This window comes from Rhinolophus ferrumequinum, chromosome 26 (genome assembly GCF_004115265.2).
Source record: "Rhinolophus ferrumequinum isolate MPI-CBG mRhiFer1 chromosome 26, mRhiFer1_v1.p, whole genome shotgun sequence".
NCBI lineage: Eukaryota > Metazoa > Chordata > Mammalia > Chiroptera > Rhinolophidae > Rhinolophus > Rhinolophus ferrumequinum.
In genome coordinates this window covers 18,310,746-18,336,391 of record NC_046309.1, presented here as the reverse complement: position 1 = coordinate 18,336,391, position 25,646 = coordinate 18,310,746, and the positions used below count along the sequence as shown (strand labels likewise).

The 25,646-nt window shown below is 37.5% G+C and overlaps 1 protein-coding gene across 2 annotated transcripts in view; it reads right to left on the bottom strand.

Annotated features, from left to right (window-relative positions):
• Nucleotides 1-936: 936 nt before the first annotated feature.
• The window catches only part of ZNF800 (zinc finger protein 800), a 43,748-nt gene continuing 19,038 nt past the window's right edge, over nt 937-25,646 (bottom strand). The window contains exon 6 of one of the 2 annotated variants that reach the window (XM_033098759.1): nt 937-1,076. In XM_033098759.1, the coding sequence (XP_032954650.1) occupies nt 1,052-1,076 (25 nt within the window). In that variant the 3' untranslated portion in view covers nt 937-1,051. Of the gene's footprint in view, nt 1,077-20,369; nt 25,364-25,646 lie in introns of those variants that run through there. The other variant, XM_033098760.1, reaches the window with a different exon arrangement.

The following is a 25,646-nucleotide window of genomic DNA, read 5'->3' as shown; positions in this document are numbered from 1 at the left end:
CACCCTCACTGTGCTCACTGTGTCTGACTGGAAATAGCCTGGGAGAAGGGGGGCCTCAGCGCAAACCCAGTACATAGTGGACGCCCTGGGATGGGTGTCTAGGACCGTGGGAGCGAGGACTGATTCCAAAGGGAGGAAATGGTCATCGGAGATGAACTACCAGGAGGGGGCTGGATGTTGGAGTTCAAGTTCCAGCACAGAAATGCATCCCACAACTCCAGATTGTGTCGATCGCTCCACAGTCACTGGGACTTGTACACTTATTGAAACAACCTTCTGGCAGATGTGGGGCCGGGGAGGGGGCAGTTAGCTGGCTGACAGGTGACGAAGCCTAAAGTGGGAGCTAGTCTTTGAAGAACTAATCATTAAAGAAATTGCCTAGGTAGTTGATAAATCACGTGGAGAGGGAAAGAGGATGGTATTGTCCGGTGGCAAGATTCTCAGCAGCCCGGGTTTCGGCAGGACGGATGAGGAAGTGATGCTTTGCGAGTAGCAGCTGGCAAGGAGGCCGTCCTCCCCGCCCGCCGGCCCAAGGCACGCGGTCCTCCGGTTCTGGGGGAAACCAGTCCAGTTAAAACAAGGGGCTCTGCGAATCGCTGCGGACACCGGGAGATCGCTGATGACCGTGGTCTCCCGGTCGCTCTGGGAGGGTGTGGAGGGCGCGCCGGGGAGAGAAGCGCCCGAGGTGCTCAGAGCCGCGCCGGGGGCGGGCGGCGGCGCTCACGGGGGCGCGGGCTTCCGGAGGCCTCGGGCGGCGTGCTGGCGCTCCCGGGCGGCGCCCCCGCGGAGCCTGGCGCGGCAGTTGGCGGCGGCCTGGCGCGTGGTGACGGCGGCCGCGGGCGGGCAGCGGCTCCCCGGGGCGGCCGGGCGCAGGGCGGCGGCGCTTCGGGGCGACGGCTTCCCGAGGCTTCGGCCCCGCGGGCGGCAGCGGTCCCCAGGGAGAAAGACAAAGACACGCCGGTTAGAAACGGGACAAACGCGCTTCCCAGTTATTCCAAGTGCTGCAAACCCAAACTCAGCGCGATGCCGTTTGCGCCCAACAGGCGGTCGGTCACACGGACACAGGAGGTGTAAACCTGTGTGGGTCGGAGGACAACGGCATCCAGTGGAAGTCTCACACAACATGCTTTAGCAATTTAGCAAAAAGCATCAAAACCCTTACATTTTTTAATACTCTCTGACCCAGAAATTCCAGTTTTAGAATTTTCCATTAAGTAATAATTATGGAGACATAGAAAATTTTCATACAGGGTGTTCAGAGCAATGTCTATAAAAGCACAAAAACAACAAAAACAAAGTCAAAAAAATAAAAACCGGAAGTACCCTCTATCCAACAATAAGGGGTTGGTTAGGTCAGTCCTTTTCTCATAATGGATACTAACCGGCTATTAAAATAATGCTGAAAAATACCACCTAATCATATGGGAAAATATACTAGATGAAATTTTTTTAAAAAATCAGTTTCATCCCCATTTGTAGAATGTGTGGGGGTGTGTGTACCCTTATGTGTATACCTGTGTCTAAACACAACACACCACACACTATAAAATAGAAACACTCCAAAATGTTAACTGGTTATCTCCAGGCGATGAGGCTGCAGGTAATCTTTATTTATATATTTCCCAAATTGTGTACAATAAGCATATTCTATATTTATAATAAAAATCCAAGTTAATTAAATGAAAGGAATTTTACTCCATTCTTATTACCCATTCTAACTTTCTCCCAATTCAAATTTATGGAAAAAACTATTTTATATTGTGTAGCAAAGTGGTGCACATCCGAAGATTTTAAGAATTAATGGTATACAGAAGTTTATCTTCTTCAAAGGTTCTAACTAAATCACCATATTACAGAGCAGTTTATTCCTTAAACATTACATAGGTAATCAAAACCAGTCTTTTGTAAAGTTTTACCTTATTTACTCTATTAAACATTTCTACTTCAGAAAAAAAGAAAGTTGTCGGGGCTTCTAAAAAGCCTAATTTGATTTGTAATCTCCACACACTTGGGAACACAAAGTGTGCTAAAAACAGAAGAAAAATTACCATAAAATTACCACTTGGAACAAATAATTTAGATAATACCAATGTTTTAACAATGTATTCAATAATTTTGTCTTTAACTTGAAAGAATGATGTGGGAGCAAAACTGAAAATAATTGAACTAGAGTCTAAACAATGAACTAGAGTCTAAACAATGAACTAGAGTTTAAACGTAACATCTTTGTCTTTCAGTCATAGCAAATTTAAATTTTTTGCAGTTATTATACCTAGGGAATCTGTCTTGCTAAATCTTTTTCCAGGAAAATGTGTAAGGATGACAATAAAATTATACTAATATGGCACTGGGGCATGGTTCCAGGACTTTGTTATTAAACTGATAGAAGAGCCATTGTAAGTTACAATGATATTTTAACCCAAAGTGATTTCAGAATTGTCAGGTTGGTTTTATTTAATGATGAGCAAATCTTAGCTTAGATGTTGATTGAAATGTTGCTTAAACAGATGATGACCTAATCAACCACAGCAACCTGCAAGTTTCCTTCCCTCTAAAGATGCTGGATACAATTCTCATGTCTAACGGCATACCTTTAGTTTTAAAAAATACCAGAAATGAAATTTACAAAGAGGACAAATCCTAAGGGGACAAAAGTTTGTTAACCAACTGCTCCTAAACAAAAAGGTTATATGAGCTTTTATGAAGCATTCCCTCTCCAAAAATCTGTTTATCACAAAATGACTTAACAGGAATAAATACAAATAAGACAGAAGAGCATTTATTTTTGGTGCTATAGTCCAACTTTCATTGTCCGTATTTCAATTTAATTCAATATTCAACATTTTTGAGTGCCCGTTATGTTTAAAACACTGTGTTTAGACACTAAGAACTATATGTATATAAATATATATTATATATTATATAATAGATTTTATATAATATATAATATATATTTATATGTATATAAATATATATTATATATTATATAATAGATTTTATATAATATATAATATATATTTATATACATATAGTTCTTAGTGTATAAGAACTTAGTGTATAGTTCTTAGTATATAAATATATTATATATTATATAATATATATATATATTTATATCTATTATATAATATATATTTATATACATATAGTTCTATATTTATATACATATAGATAAATATATATATGTATTTATCTCGTAAGGTTCCTACCTTTGAGAAGCTGTATCTAGAAAATTACCTTCAGATCATTAGGATAACTCAGACCCTGGGGCTGAATTCCTAAACCACCCAGCAATCCTGCCAAGGCTTTCTTTCCCATATTCTTCAGGTGAGCTAATTTCCTGTCATTCCTTTGCTCAAATTCATCCAGAGCACTTCATTGTCTTCACACGAGCTAAATTACTAGTTCTTAACCTTTCAGGGAAGTCGAAGACCAGTCTGAGACTCTGATTAAAGATGTGGACTCTGTCCTGCAGAAACATGCAAAGCAAGGCAGACACCGTAGACTTTACGTCACTGGAAACTGATCTCCTGAACATGAGCAATATATAAAAAATATTACTTACAAAGGATTATGCCTCCTTCACATTATTTTTAATGAAAGAAAAAGGGTGACTTCCTGAAAAAAATTAATTAAAAAAATTCTAACTGCTCAGTAGTAAATTTCAATGAGATTTGGCTTAGTGCGTTGAAACTGTGACATGGTCTTTGACATATCAACACATACATCATCTTTGATAATCAAGTGCAATTTTTTTTCTCCATGGCAACGAATGACAAAATCCTTGGCTCAAAGAGGTCCATAAAACCAAAGCGGAATTCCACGTCATGCGGTGCCTGCCTGGTTAAGGTAGCCTGTGTCCTGGAACACTAACCGCCTTCAAGACTTTCAAGTTCAAGTCACATTATTTCCTTTGCCTTCAAGTTCAATTAAGACTTCTGAAAAGGCGGCAAATTTCTGTCTGGTAGAGAAAAACATCATATTCTGTTCAGATTTCTTGGCAATACCTCTGGGAAAGCTGGTGACAGCTGCTGATAGGGAAAGTAATAATGCACAATGATGTATGGCTTTCCTGTCCTCGTCAAAGCAGGAAAATCATACGTGCTTGACATTACAGGTGCACATCTGCTTTCAGGGAGCAATCATTGTTTTCTTCCATTTGAATGTGTTTTAGAGAGGAGAGAATTTTGAAGATGCTGACACTCCTTACCATTTCCAAAATGTGCCCTAAAATGAATACTTTTTGTAAAATGAAATTCTTTGGTAACATCAGAGAGAGCACATGAAAACATGAAGCTTGGTGCAGTGAGAGGCATCAAGTCTCATCCAGTTGCATGCTGAACAGAAATAGCAGAGCGCTCATTTTTTTCTGGAATGGTATCATTGGACAGAATCACTGCCTCAGTTCTCTCTCATGGACCATACTTAGGAACCTTTGCACCAAACTGCTTGAGTCTCCACTCTCCCAACACACACTATTATTTCCCATCCGATGCTTTCATTCTTTGCATTTCACCCATCAATAAAAACACCTTCTCCCTTCTCTCATCTGTTCAAATGCTGCCTATCCCTCAAGTCCCAGACCAAAAGCCATTGTGATAAGCCTTCCCTGGTTACTGCAATCTGAAAGGATCTATCCATTTTCTTAACTCCCACAATGTTTACTATCTATGACTGTCCTCAAAGTGTGACTCTGAGACCACCAGCTTCAAAAATGCATGATAATCTATATTTTTACAAACACCAGAAAGAGCTGTGGCAATTTTCCCACTGTTTTCACAAATCTATTTTGCAACTCTTAAAAGACTAAATTCATCCCCACGTGCATGGGGAGGAGAAGGCAGACAAGGCTTATTGTTGCTGGAGTGACCAACTGACTCATCTCAATTATTCCTTTCTGTACTCATTTGCACAGAAAAAGTTTTGATTTGTCAATGTGTATTTGCAAGATCTGTAATGTCACTGTTGACTGTTGAATTTACCATCATTAAACCTCCACCCGTGTTTTTCCATCATTGATTGCCTGCCAATTCCATGCCCATCCTACTGTTCTCAAGATTCAGATTCAGATGCTGTTACCATTTTCAAAATAACTTTACATTCTATGAGAGAGAAATTAAGCAGAGCTTGTAATGAAGATAAGCATGATTAGGTGGGAAGGACTACAACTGACATCATATATATATACACTTTTCTTTTTCCCCTAGAGCTGAGCAGTAACTTGAAGATCGTCTCTGCCAAAAGAATCACATTACAGACGGGGGAACTGTGGGGAATGGGGTATTTTGAAGAAACTAAAATTTTGAAAAAATCAAAATCTCAAAAAAAAAAAAATAGTAGCAAAATCATGCAGAGCTAAAAGGGATTGTCCTAAGTAGTTCGTAGATTCAACATTAAGGATAAATTATATTCAGGAGTTAAAAGAATTAAAGACTTAAAAAATAAAAAATGTAAAAGATGAGATAGATTAGTCATCTAAAGAAATGGTCCAAAATATTGTCTTGACATTATAAGTATCAAAGTGACCTGAATTCAACACCAGTTATACTTATATTATCATTTATTTACTGATATGCCAGACATTAAGCTAAGTGTTTCACATACATTAGTGCAATTTTATTAAACTCGAGTAGGAAAAAACATACTAAAGGAGATAGTCTATAGTAACTCTACAAGAAAAGAAATCAAGGAAGGAAAAGCTGGCCGTGTCTGCACCTTGGCCTAGAAGAAAGGATGCTCCAAAAATTGCAAATGATCTGGTCTGAGTGGCAAGTATATTCCTATGGGAAAGCTGAATGTATCACACTACCAGAGCTTGCTGATATTGGGCAGAGAGCTAAATCAACGCTCATCAAGCAACCTCATGACTATAATTTAGTTTTCCATGTAGATCTGCCCACTGAGAGAAAAATACATTGAACCATAAACATGAGAAGTGAGTGTGCCCGATACTTCTCATTGCAAATTTTAAAAACTAGCATCATGGTATTTATACACCAGTATAGGCTCGTCACCTTGCTAGAGAACCAACCATCCGGCCAGCCTTAGGAAGTCGTGGCCATGCCAAAGTTACCTGTGCGGCCTGGCAGGGAGGTTAGCCTGCCCTTTCTGTCTTGCTGTTCACCGTTTTCAAATTATACCATGTGATTTCAAACACACGCTCAAAAGAACAATTTAAAAAGAAATGCAAATGATGGGAAAGGAGGAAAATACAGTGTTGTTTCTCCATGCTCCAGAGCACCACTTTGTGAATTCGGAACTTAGTTTTTATAGTAGAGAAGGCTGAAGGTGTTTTTTTTAATGGCATAAACAAGTACTTGTTTCACTTATTAAAAAATTAGTCACCTAAACAAAAAAGTTCATATAAACTTTTACTAAACAATAAATATCAAAACATTTCCCATGTCCTCAAATATATACAATATGCAGTTGTTCTTAGGGTTTCATCACCCCCCCCACCCCGTTTGGAGAGTTTTGTCAGTTTGTTTTCTGACAACATCCCCATAGAAGAAAGACCTATAAATACAGCAAGGTCCTAACATAATTTATCACAATTCTTGACAAGACTTTAGTGCACGATCTTACACCAAGAATTCCAAAGTCAGAATGCAGGAAGAACCAAGAGGACCCGATGTCCAGGCTTGAGTATAACACACAGAAGCTGCACTAATGCTACGACCTGCAAGGATATAATCTTACTTGTTCTACCACTGAATTTTAACTATTGTGACAGTATTATGAAAATATACTTTTAGTCTGATTAACTTTTTTCAATCGATAATGGAGTTGCAATTAATACTATTTTCAAAGAGAATTACTCCATAAATAATACACTGAGATGTACTGCCATCTTTAGGGAGAATGCTGGATTACTAATTAAATTATTTAGTCCAAATATAAGTAACCTCTATGAATGCTATCATGGACATTTGGTATGGGCAAATGGACACATTTTTTTAATGATTCGTCTTTTGTGATAAAGTTTGGTCCAAAAGACCTAAAATCAAGCACTTTTGACAGGCCCCACTCGCCTCTGAAAAATAAAGCAATAATGGCATTGATAGATAAATTGGCCAAAATAAACCCAGAATGATCAAAATTAAGGTTATATTTTTATACAGATTATGAGTCCTATCAAAAAGATTAAAAAACATAGTTTCAAGAAATAATTTCAAGAAACTGTTTCAAGAAACAAATGAAAAGTTATTTCTGTGATTTGTATGAGGTTGCAGATTTTAAAATTCAGAAAATAAACATTTGTGGTTTGATATTTATAACATGATTGCTTTTCAGTGGCAACGAGACATTAAACTGCTTTGTATCTACCACACAGATTTTCACACAAGTCTAAAAGTAAATCATTTCTTTGAAAACTTCACCTGCCATTTCTTCCTCAAATGGGAAAAAAAAATCCTAATCAGCTGTTTTTGGTAACTAGCAGTAATTATTATATAACCTCACTTGAGATTTTTTAACTTCAACATTTATCATAAAATAAATGACCACAATCTCTTTCTGAAAAAAAATGTGAAATACTACATTAGGTACTCAGTACGATACACTAGAAACAAAGAATAATTTAACACTTTGTCCATTCACGCTAACAAAAACTGGGTGTCTAAATGATAGGCAATATAGTAAAAAATGGAAAGTTCATGGACCAAGGAATAAAAATACCTGGGTTCTACAATTTTCAGACATATTGTTAAAATGTGGGGGGGAAAAAAGGAAGGAACAGAAAAGTGTGTTCAATATGCTACCATTTGCATGAAGGCGAATGTGTATATTAATATGGAGAGATACATACATATAAATTACAGCTCTTGAAAGCCCAAGAAACTGGTAATTTCTTGACTCTGGGGAAGAGCATGAGAGAACTGAGAAATGGGGCAGGAAGAAACTTACCTTTCGCAGTACACCTCTGTGCACTGTTTCACTTTCTTACATGTACGTGTCATCACCTACTAAAATGATCTTTTAAGAAAAAGCTGGCCTCTATTCCTGACTTCTTCATTAACTATACGTGTGATCTTGGGCAATCACTTACCTCAATTTTCTGCATTTTAAAATGAGGTTATACTAAATCTCTAGGTCCCCATCTACAATTCAGCAGAATCATGGTTCGGAAGAAAGTGTATACAAAATGCTAGGTGCCTAAATAAAATAATATAAGCCTTACTTTGCAGTGACTTCTATAACATTATAATTATTTACACTTCTGCCTGCTCTGTTCCCATCAGGCTATAAAACCAGCATAGTAAGCAAGAGTCTGGGAAGAAAATTTGTGTTCGTGAACTTGACAATGTTTATCTTCTTTTTGTTCTGTATCAAAAGTAAATGTCTGGTTAATCCTCCTTTTTATATATACAAACTATTGCTTCTCAGATATAGACTCTCAAAACATATTTTGATAAATGAATAAATATTATTAAAAGTGATTATAGACAGGAAGAATTTTTGTGGTACAGTTGAAAAATGAATCCTGATAGGAAAAAGCTAAAAGAAAGCACCTCTCTAGTCCCATAAAATTTGCCCAGAATCTCCTAAAATCATCCATCATCTTCATAAACACACTAACAGAAGATACTAACAGAACCACAGGAGCCAAGAGTAGAGCAATTGAATATTTAGACCAGTAAAAGTAGGACATGAAGAGGACACTGAAAACAAAGAAACCAAAACTGACACTTGGAAAGCAGAGAATAGGGGCAAGCCTGGGACCCCCTCGATCATAACCCTACATGCTGTAGAGTAAAACGGTTAGTCTAGGGTCTCAATGGGGTTAGAGTCTAATCATGGGGACACTGTAATTAAATAGTAATGCAATAACACAAAAGATGAAAGTGAAATATAAATGATAAGGTAAATGTTGTGAGGTCATCAAAGGAAGAGGTCGCCATGGGCTGGAACTATCAAGAACAGATTCATAGAAGAAACTGGACTTTGAAACCTGTGTGATAAGCAAAATGACAGTGCTAGCATGGATAAAATAAAGTCAGCTAGGGGAGTCAGTTCTGGTAGTAGGATGATAAATTTAGTTTTAGTCGTACTTTGAGTTTAAAGAGCAACTTGGCAAAAAAATGTTAGAAATATTTTTTCAAATAGTGGGTTGCCAAATTTTCTTCATATAATACTAACAAAGGAGGGATGATATGCTAGAAATATATCAAAAGTGACTTAACAGGCTCATATACAAGATCAATACGCATCTAGCTGTAACTTTTAACAGGGTAGGGCTCTGAGGTATGAGAAAATCAGACATACAGGATGTTTGGCAACCTTCTTCCAGTATTTTCTTACACGTACCTCTATTATTTCCTATCACGACCTTCATACTCAGGAGTCAGCTCCACCCAAAAATACACAAAACCAGGAAATCAAGAGCTGCCAGTTTTACTTTTCCATTGATTAAGTTTGTGAACTGGGTCTGGTTAATGAAATAGAGTGCCATGGATTTCACTGTATGAAAAAAATAACAAAACAACAAAAAATATCGTCTCTCAGTGATCAGAGTGATCTCAGTGATCAAAGAGAGATCACTGAGATCTCTCAGTGATCAGAGTGATCTCAGTGATCAGAGAGAGATCACTGAGATCTCTCAGTGATCAGAGTGATCTCAGTGATCAGAGAGAGATCACTGAGATCTCTCTAGTGATCTTGTAAAGCTAAAGGAATAATTAAAAACTTAAAAACTTTGGGCAAGATATGCAAAAGAATGTGTATGTGTGTGTGTGTTTTATTGGTAGCATACTGATAAACTTTGAAATGAATTTCTAAACAAAATTTATCTATAAAATGTTGGCATAGGCTGAGAATATAAAGGTTATTAAGCAAATGAAGTCCTCAATTCAGAAAGTACATTATTCTAAAATTCTATTCCACTGTTCATTTGTGTTACAATCTTTCAAAAGCCTAAATACACATTACCTTTATTCAATAATCTCTTAGTGATTTACTGAGGTTAGAATGTGTATGTAGAGGTTTGTCAGGAAAAAAAAATCAATGTTTAAAAACAAATTTATCTTAAAAGGAAGATTTGAAACAGGTATTAAAGTTTTATGATTTAAAATGATTCTGCGCTACAGCAATGTGTTTTGTGTTATTTTGACACGGGTATTAGGTTTATGCTAACACGGAAATTAGGTTTATTGATTAGTTTAAAATTCAAAACACAAGAGAAACCTTTAGAACAGAAAACTTGAAAGGTTTTTTCCCCTCATTTTACTAGATTATGAGATTATAATAAAATGTTGTTTTATCATATCCTCTTTTAGTTCAAGTCTGTCAGCCTTTTATTACTGAGTTCAGTTTTTAAGGGTCATAACTTATCAATAAAATTTACTCTTGAAATTTGACAAAAGTCTCCTGGGAATATCTTCCCTTCAAAGGCAGATTTTAAGTTAATCAACAGTTGGATATCTCAAATGGATGCAGAGCTATGCTTTCAGCATTGAATCATCGGTTCCAAGCCCAAACAGGGCTGACTTCTTAAAAGTCATTCTGCATACCTTCCTAAGTACCCACCGACCTGACCTGGGCAGGGTAAACAGACTGCTTCATTTCAGTTCTGAGGTTGACAAAAATCTTCACTTGAACTCTAGTGGTTATCTAGATGGCAAAGTCCAAGGTTTTATTGTTAGGTTCTCCCTTCAAAAAGGAAGCGAAAAGAAATGGGGAGAAACCAGTGAGGACCACAGGAACACATGTGACAGTGCAGGACCTAGTTTTTATTAAGTGTTATTTTAAATATGCAACAGTCCAAAAAGTGCAGCTTGCCAAAGTAGAATTAATATATTTCAATCATCTATTCAATGTTTAATAGCGTATTTTTTTTCCCATAGAACCTGGCTATGGATACTAAGTTTATCACATGGATTATGTCAGATTCTATTAGTTTACCCAGAAGGCGTGCCCTTACTTTTCAGAAAGTTTCTTCCTTGGTCAGAGGCTTAGGGACTAAATCACAAACAATTCCTGGACAGATCAAAGCTATAGGACTCAACAAATCTTGTTCAGCCCAAGAATACCAATAGATTATTTTATTTTTGAAAATATTTCCTTTTTAAAGAAATAATCTTTTTAAACAAGTCTTACAGATTTTTTAAAAGCCCTCTAACTATGACCTAGATTAGTTCACAGTGCCTAATAGTGTTACGACTTACTTATCCAGCACTTCTTAGAGTAGTATCAAGTACATGTTATATGACAGCTTTTATACGTGATGGTGGGTGGAGGGGAAGGATGGGATGGGGAAAGACAGAGAGAACCAGTGTTGGCCAAACATCATTTCCCAAGTGGAAAACTGAAATAGGAAAAAACTGACCTAAATTACATAATAAACTCAAAGAATGTTAGTAGGATATGGTACCTCCATTTATTCTTCCTGGTGATCCTTCAAAACTTAGAGACAGCTTTCACCACCACATGTACAGTAATGACTCCTAAACCTCCAGCCCCCGGACAATCTCTCTCCTGGCCTCCAGTCTGCAGCTGCTGCCCCGGCTAAGCTTCTCCCATTAGATGTCCCAAAGGCACTGCAAATTCAACACATCTAAACTTGAACTCAACATTTCCCCCCTGGAAAAGTGTTCCCTCCTCCCGTGTTTCCTACCTTAAAGTGGTACCACCCACCTGCCCAAACCTGGGGATCATACTAGGTTCCTTCTTCATCTCCACTGTCCGGACAATTCCACTTCTGAAATCACCAGAGACTCTGTATTCATCTGCATAGTCTCACTGCCATTACCTACGTGGAGGCCCTCATCACCTCTCAGATTTCTGAAACTGGTTTCTGTTTGATTTCCCCACCACAAGTATCACCCTCTCCCTGCACTCCAACTCAGCCTCCTCAATGCTGTCAGACGTCCTTGCTTAAAACCCTCAGCAGCTACTCCTAGTCTTGAAAATATGATTCCAATTACTTACTTGGTATATGAGATCTTTCTTGATTTGGCCACCGTCATCTCTCCTATCCCTGCCCGTGGTCTACATGAGGTCTCCTGTCGCTGTACCTACCTGGAAAGATTTTCTGCCTAACTCACTCAAACTCAACTCAAAAATGAATTTAGGAATTAGGAAAAGCCTTCCCTGAGCCCTCAGTGTGCCTTAATATTCCACTTACACTATGCATCCTTATGTGTTCCTCTTCCACAGAACCTGAGAGGAGGATCTGTGTTTCTTCTCTCTGTAACTCCAGCATCTAATTCAGTGTCTCCCAGAAAGTCGGAGCTCAACATGTCTACAGAATGGATGAAGCAAGTGAAGGTAAGAAGTAAAATCTGAAGAATACTCATGAACTTTTTGGACTTTTGACACCTGAGCAGGCTCCACAGGGGAAAATAGTTTCATTTGCTTATTATTACTAATCTGCCCCTGGATAATATTTTTAACAATTTACTTCATCTTCTAGTCAATAAAAGTTTGTTAAAATTAAATCTTTCATCTTTAGAAGGCAAATCGATACCTCATTTCAAACACAACTGGTTCTACAAGTAGTAAACACTTTAATTAACATATGGTACAAAGGCATGCATCACTCAAGAGGCTAAAAAGGAATCTGGGTTGACACAACCTAGCAAATACCTGTTTGGCTGCATGCCTAAGGCACCACCTATGCATCAATTTAACAGGTAAACAAATCTAGCTGTCACCACCAAGGGCCCCGAAATCAGCATTAGTATGAGTGCTGTACAATAATTGTTGACTCCCATACTCAGAGAAACAAGTGCAAAGGGCAGAAGGGAGAAGCCCAGTACTATTTCTGAAAGGCTAGAACACAAACCAAGGACCCCGAGAATGGAGGGAGACTCTAGGAGCCTGTAACATTTCTGCTGTTGCTCTCCTGCTTGCCCATACTAAGCTATCCATCAACCATCCACTCGATCAACAAATATTTTTTAAACATTACTATGTCCTGAGCATTATGGTAGGTACAGGGTCTACATAATTCTTCCCAGTCTTTTCTTTTCTTCTCCCTAGTCTCTTACATAAATCTCTCCAGTGGGAAGACAGACATTAAACAAACCAGTGCACATATAACTGTAATTACAAACTGTATTAGATGACAATAAGGAAAGGAACAGGAAACAGAACTACAAGGGAGCCATACTTCAGATTATCTTTATTCAGAAATGACATTTAAAATGAAACCTGAGAATGAGAAAGTTAGTCAAGTGATGAACAAAAGCGACGAACATACAGTAACAACAGATCTGTTTTAGGAAGATAGCTCTGACAGCAGCTTGGAATAGATTAGAAAGGAGGTCAGTTAAGAGACTACTGCAACAGTGCAAGTAAGAGATAAGAGTCCACACTAAACTACTAAGGTGGAGATGGCAAATAGGAAAAACATTCAAGGGCAGGATGGACAGGCATTGATTGCTGATTAGGGAGAGTGCAAGAGAAAGCAGTCAAGGTATTTCCTCAGATTCTCATTAGTCTAGGTAAAACTGGGAGGGTAGGAGTGTGAATAATTGAGACAGGGAACACATAAAGGAGAAACAAGTTTAAAGGGAAGATAAATTTGGTTTACTGAATTTCTATAGCATTTAAGATACTGGAGAAACATCCATGCAGAGATGTCTGATGTGCAGCTTTAAAAACAAATGGTCTTATAATCAGAATACACAGACTAGAAAATAGGTCTGGGGTCATCTTCACAGAATGGTGAGTGATGATTTAGGAGTGGACGAACCACTCAGAGAGTATAAAGTAAGAAAAGGGACTAAGGAAACTTTGATCCATATTTAAAAACCTAGTAACAAAATAAAAGCCAGTGGCAAGAGAGGAAGGATGAGAGTTCAGAGGAGCATCAGCTCAGTGAATACCAGCACCCACCATGTTCCAGGTGCAATGTTAGATGGCGGGAGTCTAAGTAACAGACGGGCCATAACCTTAGGGATGCTTACAGCCCAGGAGTGAGACACATACAGGCCATTTCAATATAGTTATAGACGGGACACTAGAGGAACACACAAGGGGGAAACCCAACTGAACCTAGGAGTTCAGGAAATGCAAACTGGAGGAGATAATGTCTGATGTAAGATTTTAAGGTTGATTAAAATCATGCCGAGAAAGTTGGTAAGGACCAACCAGACAAAGCCAAAAGAACGCTCCCAGACTTTTGAAATGCTAAACAGGATAATGGGTAAGAAAATAAATAAATGAAAAATAAAAATCTGGAAGCAGCCTAAAAGCTAAAGTGATTTAAACTGCAAAGAGTAGAGCTACTCTTGGAAGAAAAGGAGGCCTAGATGATGGGAAAAGTGGACAGTTTTGGTGGAAAGTTTATAGGTTTTGGGGAAAATGTTACAGAAGAGAGTTTGGGGGAAGCTGCCCAGCGGTATGAGGATTTGGGAAGGGAAATGGGTAAAGAGAACTTGTGTGAAGTTTGCTGAACTTTATGTAATTGTAAGATTTCTGTAAATAGTAAAGAAGTTCATGATTTTCCTAAGAATGTGGAGGCTTGTCTATTTCTCTTGGATCTAATACCATGCTGAGACTGGCCTAAGGTGACCCAGTTGTAAGTGACCATGGAAATCTGGGAAAGGTAAGTTTGTATTAATGGTTGTAGAGAAGTCAAGCATGATGAAAAGGGAGAAGCCACCAGATTTAGCATTTATGCGGTCGCTGACGCCCTTGAAGTGACCTTTCAGTAGAAATGCCGGGGTAGAAAACAACTGCAGATGGTTCACAAGTGAGGGGTCTGGCGTGGCTCTGTATTGTTCATTCATTCAGCAAATATTCATTGAGTGCGTGCTATGTCTGAGGAACTATCCTAGGCCCTGGGGAATCAAGGTGGTCAAGACACAGATCTCCTAAGAGCTTACAGTCTGATGGAGAAGGAAGACAAGGAAATAGACAGTTACAGTTATAATGAAATGAGTGCTAAAACAGAGCAATATGAGCGCACAGGGAAGTCTGACAGTGAAAGGAGAGGGGAACGGATGGCGGTAACTAGAGTGAAGACAGTATGGAGGGAAAGTTTACTTTTTGGCTAAACGGAATTTGAACCTGTTTGTAGGCTGAGGGGGAGAAACTTGTGAAAAGGAAGACAGAGGATAGGAAGGGTAAAGAGAGGTCGGTTGCTGGAGGAAGATCCGGGGAAGAAGGCTGGCAAGGGTAGACGTGTTGGACTTGGAAAACAAGTACTCTTCTTCCTCCCAAGAACCAAAGAAGGAACAGAAGACAAAAAATAATCTTGAAGTGGAAGGGGAGCATTAAAAAACGTGCTCTACCTTTTGCAATAATATAGGCAAGGTTGCCTCTTATCAAGGAAGCAAAAATAGCACTGGAGGCTTTGAGCGCAAAGTGTAAAAGTTTGAGTGTAAAAGTTTTGAAATAGGCAACATGAGAACCGGGTAAATGAAATAACCAATCAATTCCTATTCCTAAGATTATGCAAATGACAGAAGAGGCAATCAACAATTGTATGCTCACTTTGTTTAGACCTGGAAGTGGAATATGAAGTGAGATGTGACCTGCATTTCACAAAATTCAATAGGCATGAATTAAACAAAGGTAAACCTTAAGAAGAATTATCAAAAACAAAATCACCAAGTGTATGTCCATACAGTGTATAATTGATTATGGATGATTTATCAGGGTATACAGTCAATCCAGAGCTCCTGTGAGTTCGAATCTGTCACCCTTACTTAGTAGCAATGGCAGAAACCAGGAGACTCACACAAAGCAGGCAGGCAACAGAAGCCATCAGTAACGAGAATGAAGAGGAGGTTATAGGCAGAGAAGCGAAATGGATTAGATGATGAGGAAATGGGAAAAGAAGCTTAAAAGCAAAGACATATTTAGGACTAATGATAAAGCCCTAAATAAAGCCTGAAGATAACTGATATAATAGCCCTGCCTCCTTCTTTCCTTCCTTCTACATTGTCTTAACACCTGTTGTATGCCAGGTACACTCTGAGACATTAGTGATACAAAGAGAAGACATAATTCTTGCTTGTAAACTCAGAATATGTTCATGTACCTATAGTCTAATGTCTACAACCACCAGAAAAAAAAAAAGCTGCTCAGTTCCGTTACCCAAAACGATACATGTTCTGTAAGACATTAATCACAAAGAAGCAAAGCTGCATCAAAAAGTTCAATCCTTCAACTATTAGCAAAAGGTACTACCGAAAATGGCCGCATATTAAAGACCCATAAAATAATAGGTTCTAACTTAATAAACTGCTGCGTATCTTGGCTTTATCACAGATGTTACATCTGACTTTTCATTAAACGGTCGGATTAATGCCAACAAAAAGGCAACAAATGGCAAAGCAAGATAACCAGAAACTAAGTGCTAGAAAATATCTCAGCAGCAAATGAATAGCAATTTTAGTGACCACTGCGACAATGCGTACTTCTTGAGCTCTTACTTGAGCCAGGCATTGTGCTAAGTATTTTATATATTATCAATCATTAAACTTTTCTAAATTCCCACAACCTACCTACCTATAGTTTCTAATTATCATTTTACAGACAAGAAAAGTAATTCTTCGAAAAATTATTACTTGTCCAAACTACATGGCTTTTAAGGAGCCAGAACTTGAACACATATATGCATGGTTCTTAAAAATCCACGCGTTAACCATGGATGCTTCTGCTTCCCCACAAGAGTGGAATGGTGCCAGCGGAGAACCATATGATTCCACTGATTTGTGGTATATAAACCAAAAACAACAAAAGAACAAGACAAACAAATGAGAAACAAGAACTCATAGACACAGACAATAGTTTAGTGGTTACCAGAGGGTAAGGGGGGGTGGAGGTGGGAGATGAGGGTAAGGGGGATCAAATATATGGTGATGGAAGGAGAACTGACTCTGGGTGGTGAACACACAATGGGATTTATAGATGATGTAATACAGAATCGTACACCTGAAATCTATGTAACTTTACTAACAATTATCACCCCAATAAATTAAAAAAAAGAAAAAGAAACCATTTTGTCAACAACAACAACAAAAAGAGTGGCATGGTGCCAGGCACACGATGGACACTCAGTAGTGTCTGTCGTTGAAGGAATGAATTAGAGGATATAAAGCAGCTATTGCACAGTAAGCCTAGATGTGGAAAGTACAAGTAGAAAAGCAGAAGCAATATTTGAAGGATTCGCTAAATCACCAACTCAAATTGTGCAGCATAATAGTGGGTGTCTGGGAAATAGCAGCAATGACAGAAAGACCTACTGCACCGTTACAGGAAACGTACTGGCTCTTTCTGAGTGAAAACTTCAGGCCGCCCATGAATCTGCACAGCCATAGACGGAAACAGCATCAGGCAGTCCAGGAAAGGGAGTGCAGGTGCAGATCAGAAAACTCGCTCCCACGTTTTCTCAGCATGGAAAGGACTGTTGGGGCCGCACTGACATAACCGTCAAGCCCACGTTACTTTTAATTATGTCACCTTTAAAATGGAAGAAGCCCTGGTACTGGAAAGATTATTACATTTTAAGACTATCCAGAGCTCTCTTTTAAAAGATTCCCATCAAAAGATTCCTTTTCCTGGGTCCAGGGCCGTGTTTTATACCAGGCTCTGCCACCGTATCACCGAGGATAGGGCCGACAGAGAGCACCTGTCCCAAGAACAGCCAATCAACAGAGTGACCTAAGGCCAGCAATCTATGAAGAGGCCAGACATGGGAGATTTGCGCAACCTAACTGAACCAATCAGACCTTCTCTTGCACGGGTCTGAACTCAAGCAATATGAAGAGGGACAGTACCTGACAGACACAGAGAGGCAGGCAGCAGAAGTAATCAGACAGTTATAATCATATTGACAAGATATCGAATGAGGTAATTAAAAGGAAAAAAAGTAAAAGCAGAGCCTAAGAAGGGCCAGTAGCAGCAGAGAAGCAATACTTCTGCTAAGAAAGCAACACCCAATCACTATAGAGTTGCACTGATTTTTTTTCGTTTCTGTAACACCTCATTGAAATCTCATGGAGCCCCTGACAATTACTCCTAGATTCCCGTAAGTCCTGGCCATTTCTATCTCCCTTATTTCCCCAGATGAAGCCTTCTAATAAACCTTGGGATAGGTGCTCTCTGTTGGTCCTATCCCAGCGGTTCCAATAAACCTCTCTTTACTAGCTACTGACCAAGTAAAACTGTGCATGCAACCACAAGGAAACAAAAAAGCACAGCACTGTGTTTATATATATGGGTAGATGGGCGCACATACACTCACACACCTGCAATTAGACGACATGGCAAGTTGGATGGCTAGTAATCCAAGCATCTGGGTCTTACTTTCATCTTGTAGCATCTGTGGTTTGAAAATACTGCATTACTTGGCCCTAGTTAACTGTTCTAGGAAGAAGGGCCTTCAACAAACTACCTTAAACCTTAAAAATTAATAATTCATATCATTACAAGTGTGCACTTAGAGATTAAAAAGAGATCCTGGGCAGTTATAAGCAACAAAACCATCTCTTAAAAGTTTATTCCTCTTGTATATGCATAAATCTCACTGTGCCCGAATTTCATGACAAATACGTGATTTTGCTGTCTTACAATCACAAGAAACAATAGTTGACTATATAGTCAAGTTGGCCAAGCAAAAAAAGGACAAACTGGAAAATTATGAAAATGTTTTGGAAAAAGTTTAACTTGAGGATATAAATATTATAAATTTAACATATATATTAAAAATTCTTTCTAAATTTCACTAAGTGTGTTCTTGCCTATCTTTATCACAGACAGCCCCATTAGCCTATCTTATCTCCCCAAAGTCTACCTATTCAAAGGAAAGGAGAATGATGCTCAGAAAGTCTCCAACACTGACAAATGCCAAGTCTGAATTCCAAGGAACTCACACAATATCGATCGATCAAAAGGCATGAAAATGACATGGCCACTCTCCCACAAAAGCTTAACCCTAACAACTTGCATGTCAAAAATTTAAGGAAACTACATAAAAATGCACTTTTTTCATTTCTGTAACATCTGCTTGAAATCTACATGGTGAATACAGTTTGCACAATTACTCCAAGATTCCCATAAGGCCTGGCCACTTCTATCTCCCTTATTTACCCATATGAAGCCTTCTAATAAATCTCTCCTTACTAGCTACAAACCAAGTAAAACAGTGCTTGCAACTATGCTTCACTTAAGAAAGCCCTGTTTTTTTTCCATATAATTCAGTCATTTGTGCACACAATATTCCTGGTGTTTCGCTATTTTTTCTTAGAAGAAAAGTATTCCTTGCTTTTTTTCCCATCTGAAAAAAAAGCTACCAGTCTCAACTATCAGGTACATTGGGGTTCAGGTCTACCAAAGCACTGATCTACCCAAAAGAGTCTCAGCTTTTTTAAAAAATACTTTTGCACAGCTTAGAAAGTTTGACTAAAACCCACAGTTCCATTTCTCAGAGCTAATTTCTTTTCAGGATAATCCCACAGATAAAAGGGCTTAAAAACCAATATTCAAAACCTGAGTTGTAGTAAGAGTTCTATGCACTTAAGGTTCATTTTGGTGTAATAATTTTTCCTCTGAATATAACATCATTACGCACTCTTGTATTGAAAGTGTTACCAGATTATATAGAGCAGGACAACCAAATACATTGCAAGTTATTATTGCTGAAGCATTCAAAGTGGGCTTTTCCGTTTATTTTTGTTAGGCTGTTTTTTCAACCACATCATTCTATTGCTTAAATGTTATGATATTTTGTGTGTCAGGAATATGCCCCAGATACCTGACGCAAGCATTTAAGTATCAGAATCATTAAGAAGCCATACAACCCAGGTGCTGGTACCCCAGCACTTTATCTGAAGTTCAGGATATGAAGGTTCATCCAAACCAAGGGACAAATTATACCAGTCCCTAAACACTAACATTTCTAAAATCATCATCTTATTGTTATAAAAGCCAGGTCAAGAATAGTCAGGTGTGTGGGTAAAGCCTCTTAGCAGATAACTGAACAGTCTTTGGGCCTTGTCTGAAATCTGGAGGATGGCCACGTGTATCATTGGCAAGACTGTTGAAAACTGCCATTTCTTATCTCTTCATGACACACTCACCAAAGAAATTCCTGACTTAGCCCAAATCGTGCTGTCCTGAAGAATCCACTCTTTCCAAAATTGCTTTCTTTCAAATAGTACTGCAAATCTACTTTTGTTTTACACAACTACTTCAGCTGTTAATATTTACTTCATGTTAGTCTTTTGTACCTGACCAAAAATAAAATATTTCTGTGACAGGACACATACTAATGAGAATTTTAAGACAGATGGCTTACTCTTGGGAGTAAGCATAAAAACAAAGCCTAACTTACAATGAATGTGCTTACAACTACCTAATACCTTTTTCAAGATCAATGAAAAATTTGAGTAAGAAGGATAAACTAGTAATATTTGATTAGAGTTTGTAGCAAATAATGTAGTTGGTTATCACCTTTGTCCTAATTAAATACAAAAGCAGCAGTTAAAATAGGATGTGTTCTCAAAGTTCTCTTTTAATGCACACATTTTCATCTCAACTTAGAGTTCATAAAAAATTCCACATTTGGATACGCTATTAAAATTACTTACAATAATCATATCTAACATTTATTGTTAACACACAAGGCACTATTCTGAGAGTTTTACATGTATTTTTCACTTTATCCTTAGAACAACCTATGAGGTAAGAAGTATCTCCATTTTATACGTAGGTAATTAGGGCACAGAATGTTTAAGTAACTTGCACAAGGTCACACAGAAAGTAATTTGTGGATCCAAAAATTTCACCAACTAATCTAGCCCCAGATTATTACACTAAACTGTCAATGATGCAATGAATGTGCTTTGCAAATGGTAAAATATGCAAATGTAAGGAGCACTGATCAAGGGTACATGGTTTGTAGTAAGACCTAGTGTCAGGTCTCAATCTGTAATTTACTAGCTATGTGAACTTGAGTAAATCACCTACCTTCTCTAAACTTCAATTTCCTGTTCTATAAAATGGGGATAATGAAGTAACAGTTCTTACTTCCTAGGGCTATTGGTGGATTATGCATATAAAAGATTACAGAGTACTTGGCATACAGTAAATATTCCATGAATGTTCATTATTATTAGCTAATACTAAGAATTCTCTTTATCATAAACTCTCATTTTAGTACTGGTGGCATTTTCTAAAATGTGAAAGCTATCAATATTGAGATAATAAAAGTTTATGAAATGTAGACCCAAAGTCTCAAAGTATGTGACAGCACAGTGTTGAGATGGAAAAGGCTACTACTTACTTTATATCATTATCAAACATTTATTTAAAGTGCCTGGGTATACATCAAAATGTGCTCGGCACTAAACAGAATTATCAAGACATAGTCCCTGACTTCAAAAATACACAATCACGCAAATTAATTCTGCTGAATGGGCACAAACAGCAAAACCTCCAACTTTGGGCATTTTCCCAACCAGATGTACCTACGTTCCCCTCTGCTTGGTCTGCGGTAGTGGTGAATACATGCAGAGGAAGAAGCTTAGAAATAAATAACAAACCCGACAAACAGAAGGCAGAGTATTAAGATTCAGGAACAAATGAGCTGACTTTCCACCCTCTTACCATTTAGCTAAAAAGTTTTACCTATATCGATACTGATGATCTCTGTTAATTAACCAGAAGACAAAATAGGAAAGATAAGAGCTGGAAGCTCAGAACAGAGGTCAGAGGAAAAGGATGCAGAAATAAGTTATACGGGAGGAGAAGCAAATTTGGAAAGTCAGAAAAGCCAAAATAATTGTGAGTTTAAGTGAAACATGTTTTATTCTGCATTCTACCATGTGCCTCATGACTTAGAAACCAAACTAATAGCAGTTCTTAAGATTGCTGATCCTTACTCCTTTTCAATCATGAGGTTTCTATTAGCTCTTCAAGTCAGAAAAGAGGGAAAGAATAGCATAGAGTACAGAAGGATTTTGTCTATCCCACAGCCGAGATCATGCGGCACATCTTAGAGCTCAGCTTCAGATCAGCTATGAGAGCCATGGCTAAATCATAATCCTGGTTTTATCTATGGATCCCATTAGAAAGTAACTCCTAACTAAGGATGCAGATTATTTCCTTAGGCCCCTGCAGGAGACCTCATCTATAGTTTTAGAAGCATTTCTGTCTCATCTTCAGTGGTCATGCTATCTGAAAGAGATCTTTCGCAATTTCACGACAGGAAATGATATCCACTTGTGCCTCTCCATCTCCAGTCCTAGTTGCCATTAACACCTACTGGGAAACTCCTCTTTGTAGACCCACATCCTCAAGCCTTAGCAAAGCCACAGAACTCCCTACTACTGCATCCATAGGCTCCTTAAAGTAAATTGAGTAGAAGAGCCTATTGACCATAAAGCGATATAAGAAACACATATTCCCAAAAAACTGTGAAGGTACTTTTTAAACAATGCAAGCAATCGGTGTCAAAACCTACCTCTTATATGCAAAACTAGGCTAAAACTTAAGGATGGGTAATTTATATATTCTTCAAGAACATATACATATATATTCTTTAAGGTTTTCTTCTTGAAGTAGGGAGTAAAGAAGAAAAATAAGAGATGTGAACACCACCACCATAAAGTGGTCATTGTGCTTTCAAGGTACATCTGCATATTCTAATGAATACCTGCCCAGTGTCAGCTATACCTCCTCCAGTTCTACTTACACTACCTAAACTTAGGAAGTTGAAGTGCAAGCCATACCTTTTATTGTTTCTCCTCTTCCACTTCACATAGGAATGGAAGGTGTCTTCAGGAAAAAAGATGAGTTGAATTCTACAGAAAAACTCTTAAATGATCAAATAGCAGCACAGGATATAATCCTTTCACCAGAGATCAGTCTTAATGTGAGCAGTTTCTGATGGTTCTTTACCTGCTTAACTATTCCTCCCAACAACAACAAGCGCTATTAATATTAGCTTATATAGCCTACATGTAGAAAAGCTTCTGACACAAATTTCCTGGGCCTCTTCTTAAGACCCTCAAGCCTCAGCCTCTGAGATGACGGCACTCAAGAATCAAAATAAAACCAAAAAGCTAAGAATGAAGACCAGAAAGAAATAAGAACAAAGAATTTCTGAACACTTCTTACTTGGTCCTTCTACCTTTCTAAACTGGTCCCAGTTCAGCCTCTAACACCTGTGTCTCCATGATCCATTACTTTGACTATTATGATAAAATATTCCTAATCTCTCCAGGCCCTTCTAATTTACCCCCGTCCTGACACAGTGCTATTTTTTTCTCAATAACCCAGATACTAATTTTTGACAGTCTTTGAACTCCCTATTCCTCCTTCTAAATTTCTGTTCTGTGGCCCTGGAGTTATGACAGAGAAGATGTGTAAACAGTTGAGTAGGAAATTCCAGCAGTTGGGCTCCCCTCTACCAACATCAGGCTATATTTCTCTTTCTTCCCAATAGTACTGAACAAATAAAGCGGAGAGGAAAAGGCTGCATACAGATGAGAAGCTGTAGCGAAGAGCTAGCCCAAGCTTTTTAGGAATCCTTGTATCTTTTCACTGGTTACAGGTATTTAAGTCTGGAAAGTATCTTTGGAATATGTCTTGTGTGTTGGAATGCATAAAAGATAACACCTTGCAAAAGTCAAACATACAGGTTTAATAATGTGCAACTAATGAAGATGGTTTATAAATGAAATACCACCTACACATTTAGTTCCCTAAATATATTACACTATTAATCATTAAAGTTAGACCTATAAGTACAAGTTTTCCATATGTGGAAAAGTAAATCTGTTTTTAAATTAAAGAGAAATTATCACTCTAATTCTTAAAAATAAAACTATCAGGATAAAATTCAAGTGTAGCTGCTCGGTCACTGAATAAATTTAAATTTGATAATAAAACATTTAAGTTTCAACCAATGCACCTTGGTTCAGCACATTTAGCTGAAATAACTCCCGAGTCTGGTTTATTTCCATCACATAAAGTACATTTTCCAACAAGAGCATGTACATTCAATATAGAACATTTCCAGCAACAGTTACAGTCTTTCTAGTTTCCTTTCACAGTATATTTTAGTGCAAAGCACTGGGAAGGGTAAATGTTTTTCTAGCTATAGAAGCATTTTATTATGACCTTGTGGATCTTCAACATTTTTAAGTTTTGTACAAAAAGTGTATAGATGGACAGGGTCCCTCCTAAGTACAGGTGTGAACCTATATAAAAACATGGTATAGTCTCTGCTGTACCTTTTAAAATTATAATTTGACAAAAATTACTAAAAAATAAAATATTCCCTAAAAAGTACAAAATATTGATACACAAAAACCTGTCCAAAATTTCATAAAGATAGATGTACTTCTGTTTTTCCTAAAATCTTGATTATAAAAATGGACAAGAATTCATTATTTTCCAAATTTTACAGTAGGAATCAAATATTATCTAAAGTGGTCATTTAAGACTTTACTTGGGAGGGAAAAAAGTCAGGATTTACACCCCTATCTTCCTTTTTTTAGCAATATTTAAAGAAATAAACTAGTATCATAAGAAGTGGTTGTGCATGGATTGTCTGCACCCATAAAAATATCAGTAAGCTACTTACTACCTTCATATAACATTAGTAAATGTGTGGTCTTTAAAAAACAATAGAAACTGAAAAGTTAAGTTGCCTCTATCATTAAAGTGCTTTGTATAAAATTTAAAGAAAAATAGGGGAATGTTTAATTTTCATAAAAACCTCAGATGTTTACAAATGAAAAATGTAATGATCCATGGACGAAAATGAACTAGAACTTTCCTGAAGTATATATTTTAGAATGAAACTTTCAAACATTTAAGTGCTGGAGAACAAGTTAGAAATAAATGGATTTAAAAATAATTACAAATATTTAGTAGGCTAAATATATATAATGTATTGATACTAATTTGTCTTTTACTCCTAACATACACTCACTAGGAAATCATATATCTATACAATTCAGATAAAAATTTTGCCAAATAAAGTGGAACAAAACTAAAATCATTAAGATATCAAGTCTTGTCAATTAAAAATCACCAGTGGTGATATTTTCTTCAGGTTGTTGATCACTTTAATCAACAAATTGTTTGGAAAACAAAATTTGCAACATTTTTATAGAAACTGTAGACCAAATGCACAAGGTCAAGGGTGGTTAGCTGATGGGCTGTGATGACAATATATAACGTCACAGGTACTTGAAAGTGCTGGGAAAGGCAGTGCCTTTGAAACAAGTGGTTAGATGGTTATTATTTTAGTCAGAAAACAGCAGTTACAGTCGAATATTTATGAAAATGTTTTTCTTTTTTTTCCTCATAGTACCATTTGAAGACGTTTAGTGGTTCTAACACCAATTTAAAGTCTTTCCACAAAAATGAACTCCAAACCTTTTCGTACATCACTTGAAGTTATCTGAGGAGAAATGGGAATAAATGAACACTTTTGAGTTTACCAATAAAACCTTGTTTTTAAAATTATACAATAGTAAATGACTTCTAAAGAACGGTTTCATCTCAAGTTTTCCACACAAATAAAAAAAAAGTGTGATAATCAAACCACAATATTTAACCTACTCAGCACTCAAACTATACTGCTTTAGAACCTGAATCCAAAACTAATTTAATACTAATTAAATATATTAACTGCCTTAACACAAGGGACACAGATACTGAAGGTAAACTTTAAAAACACATAG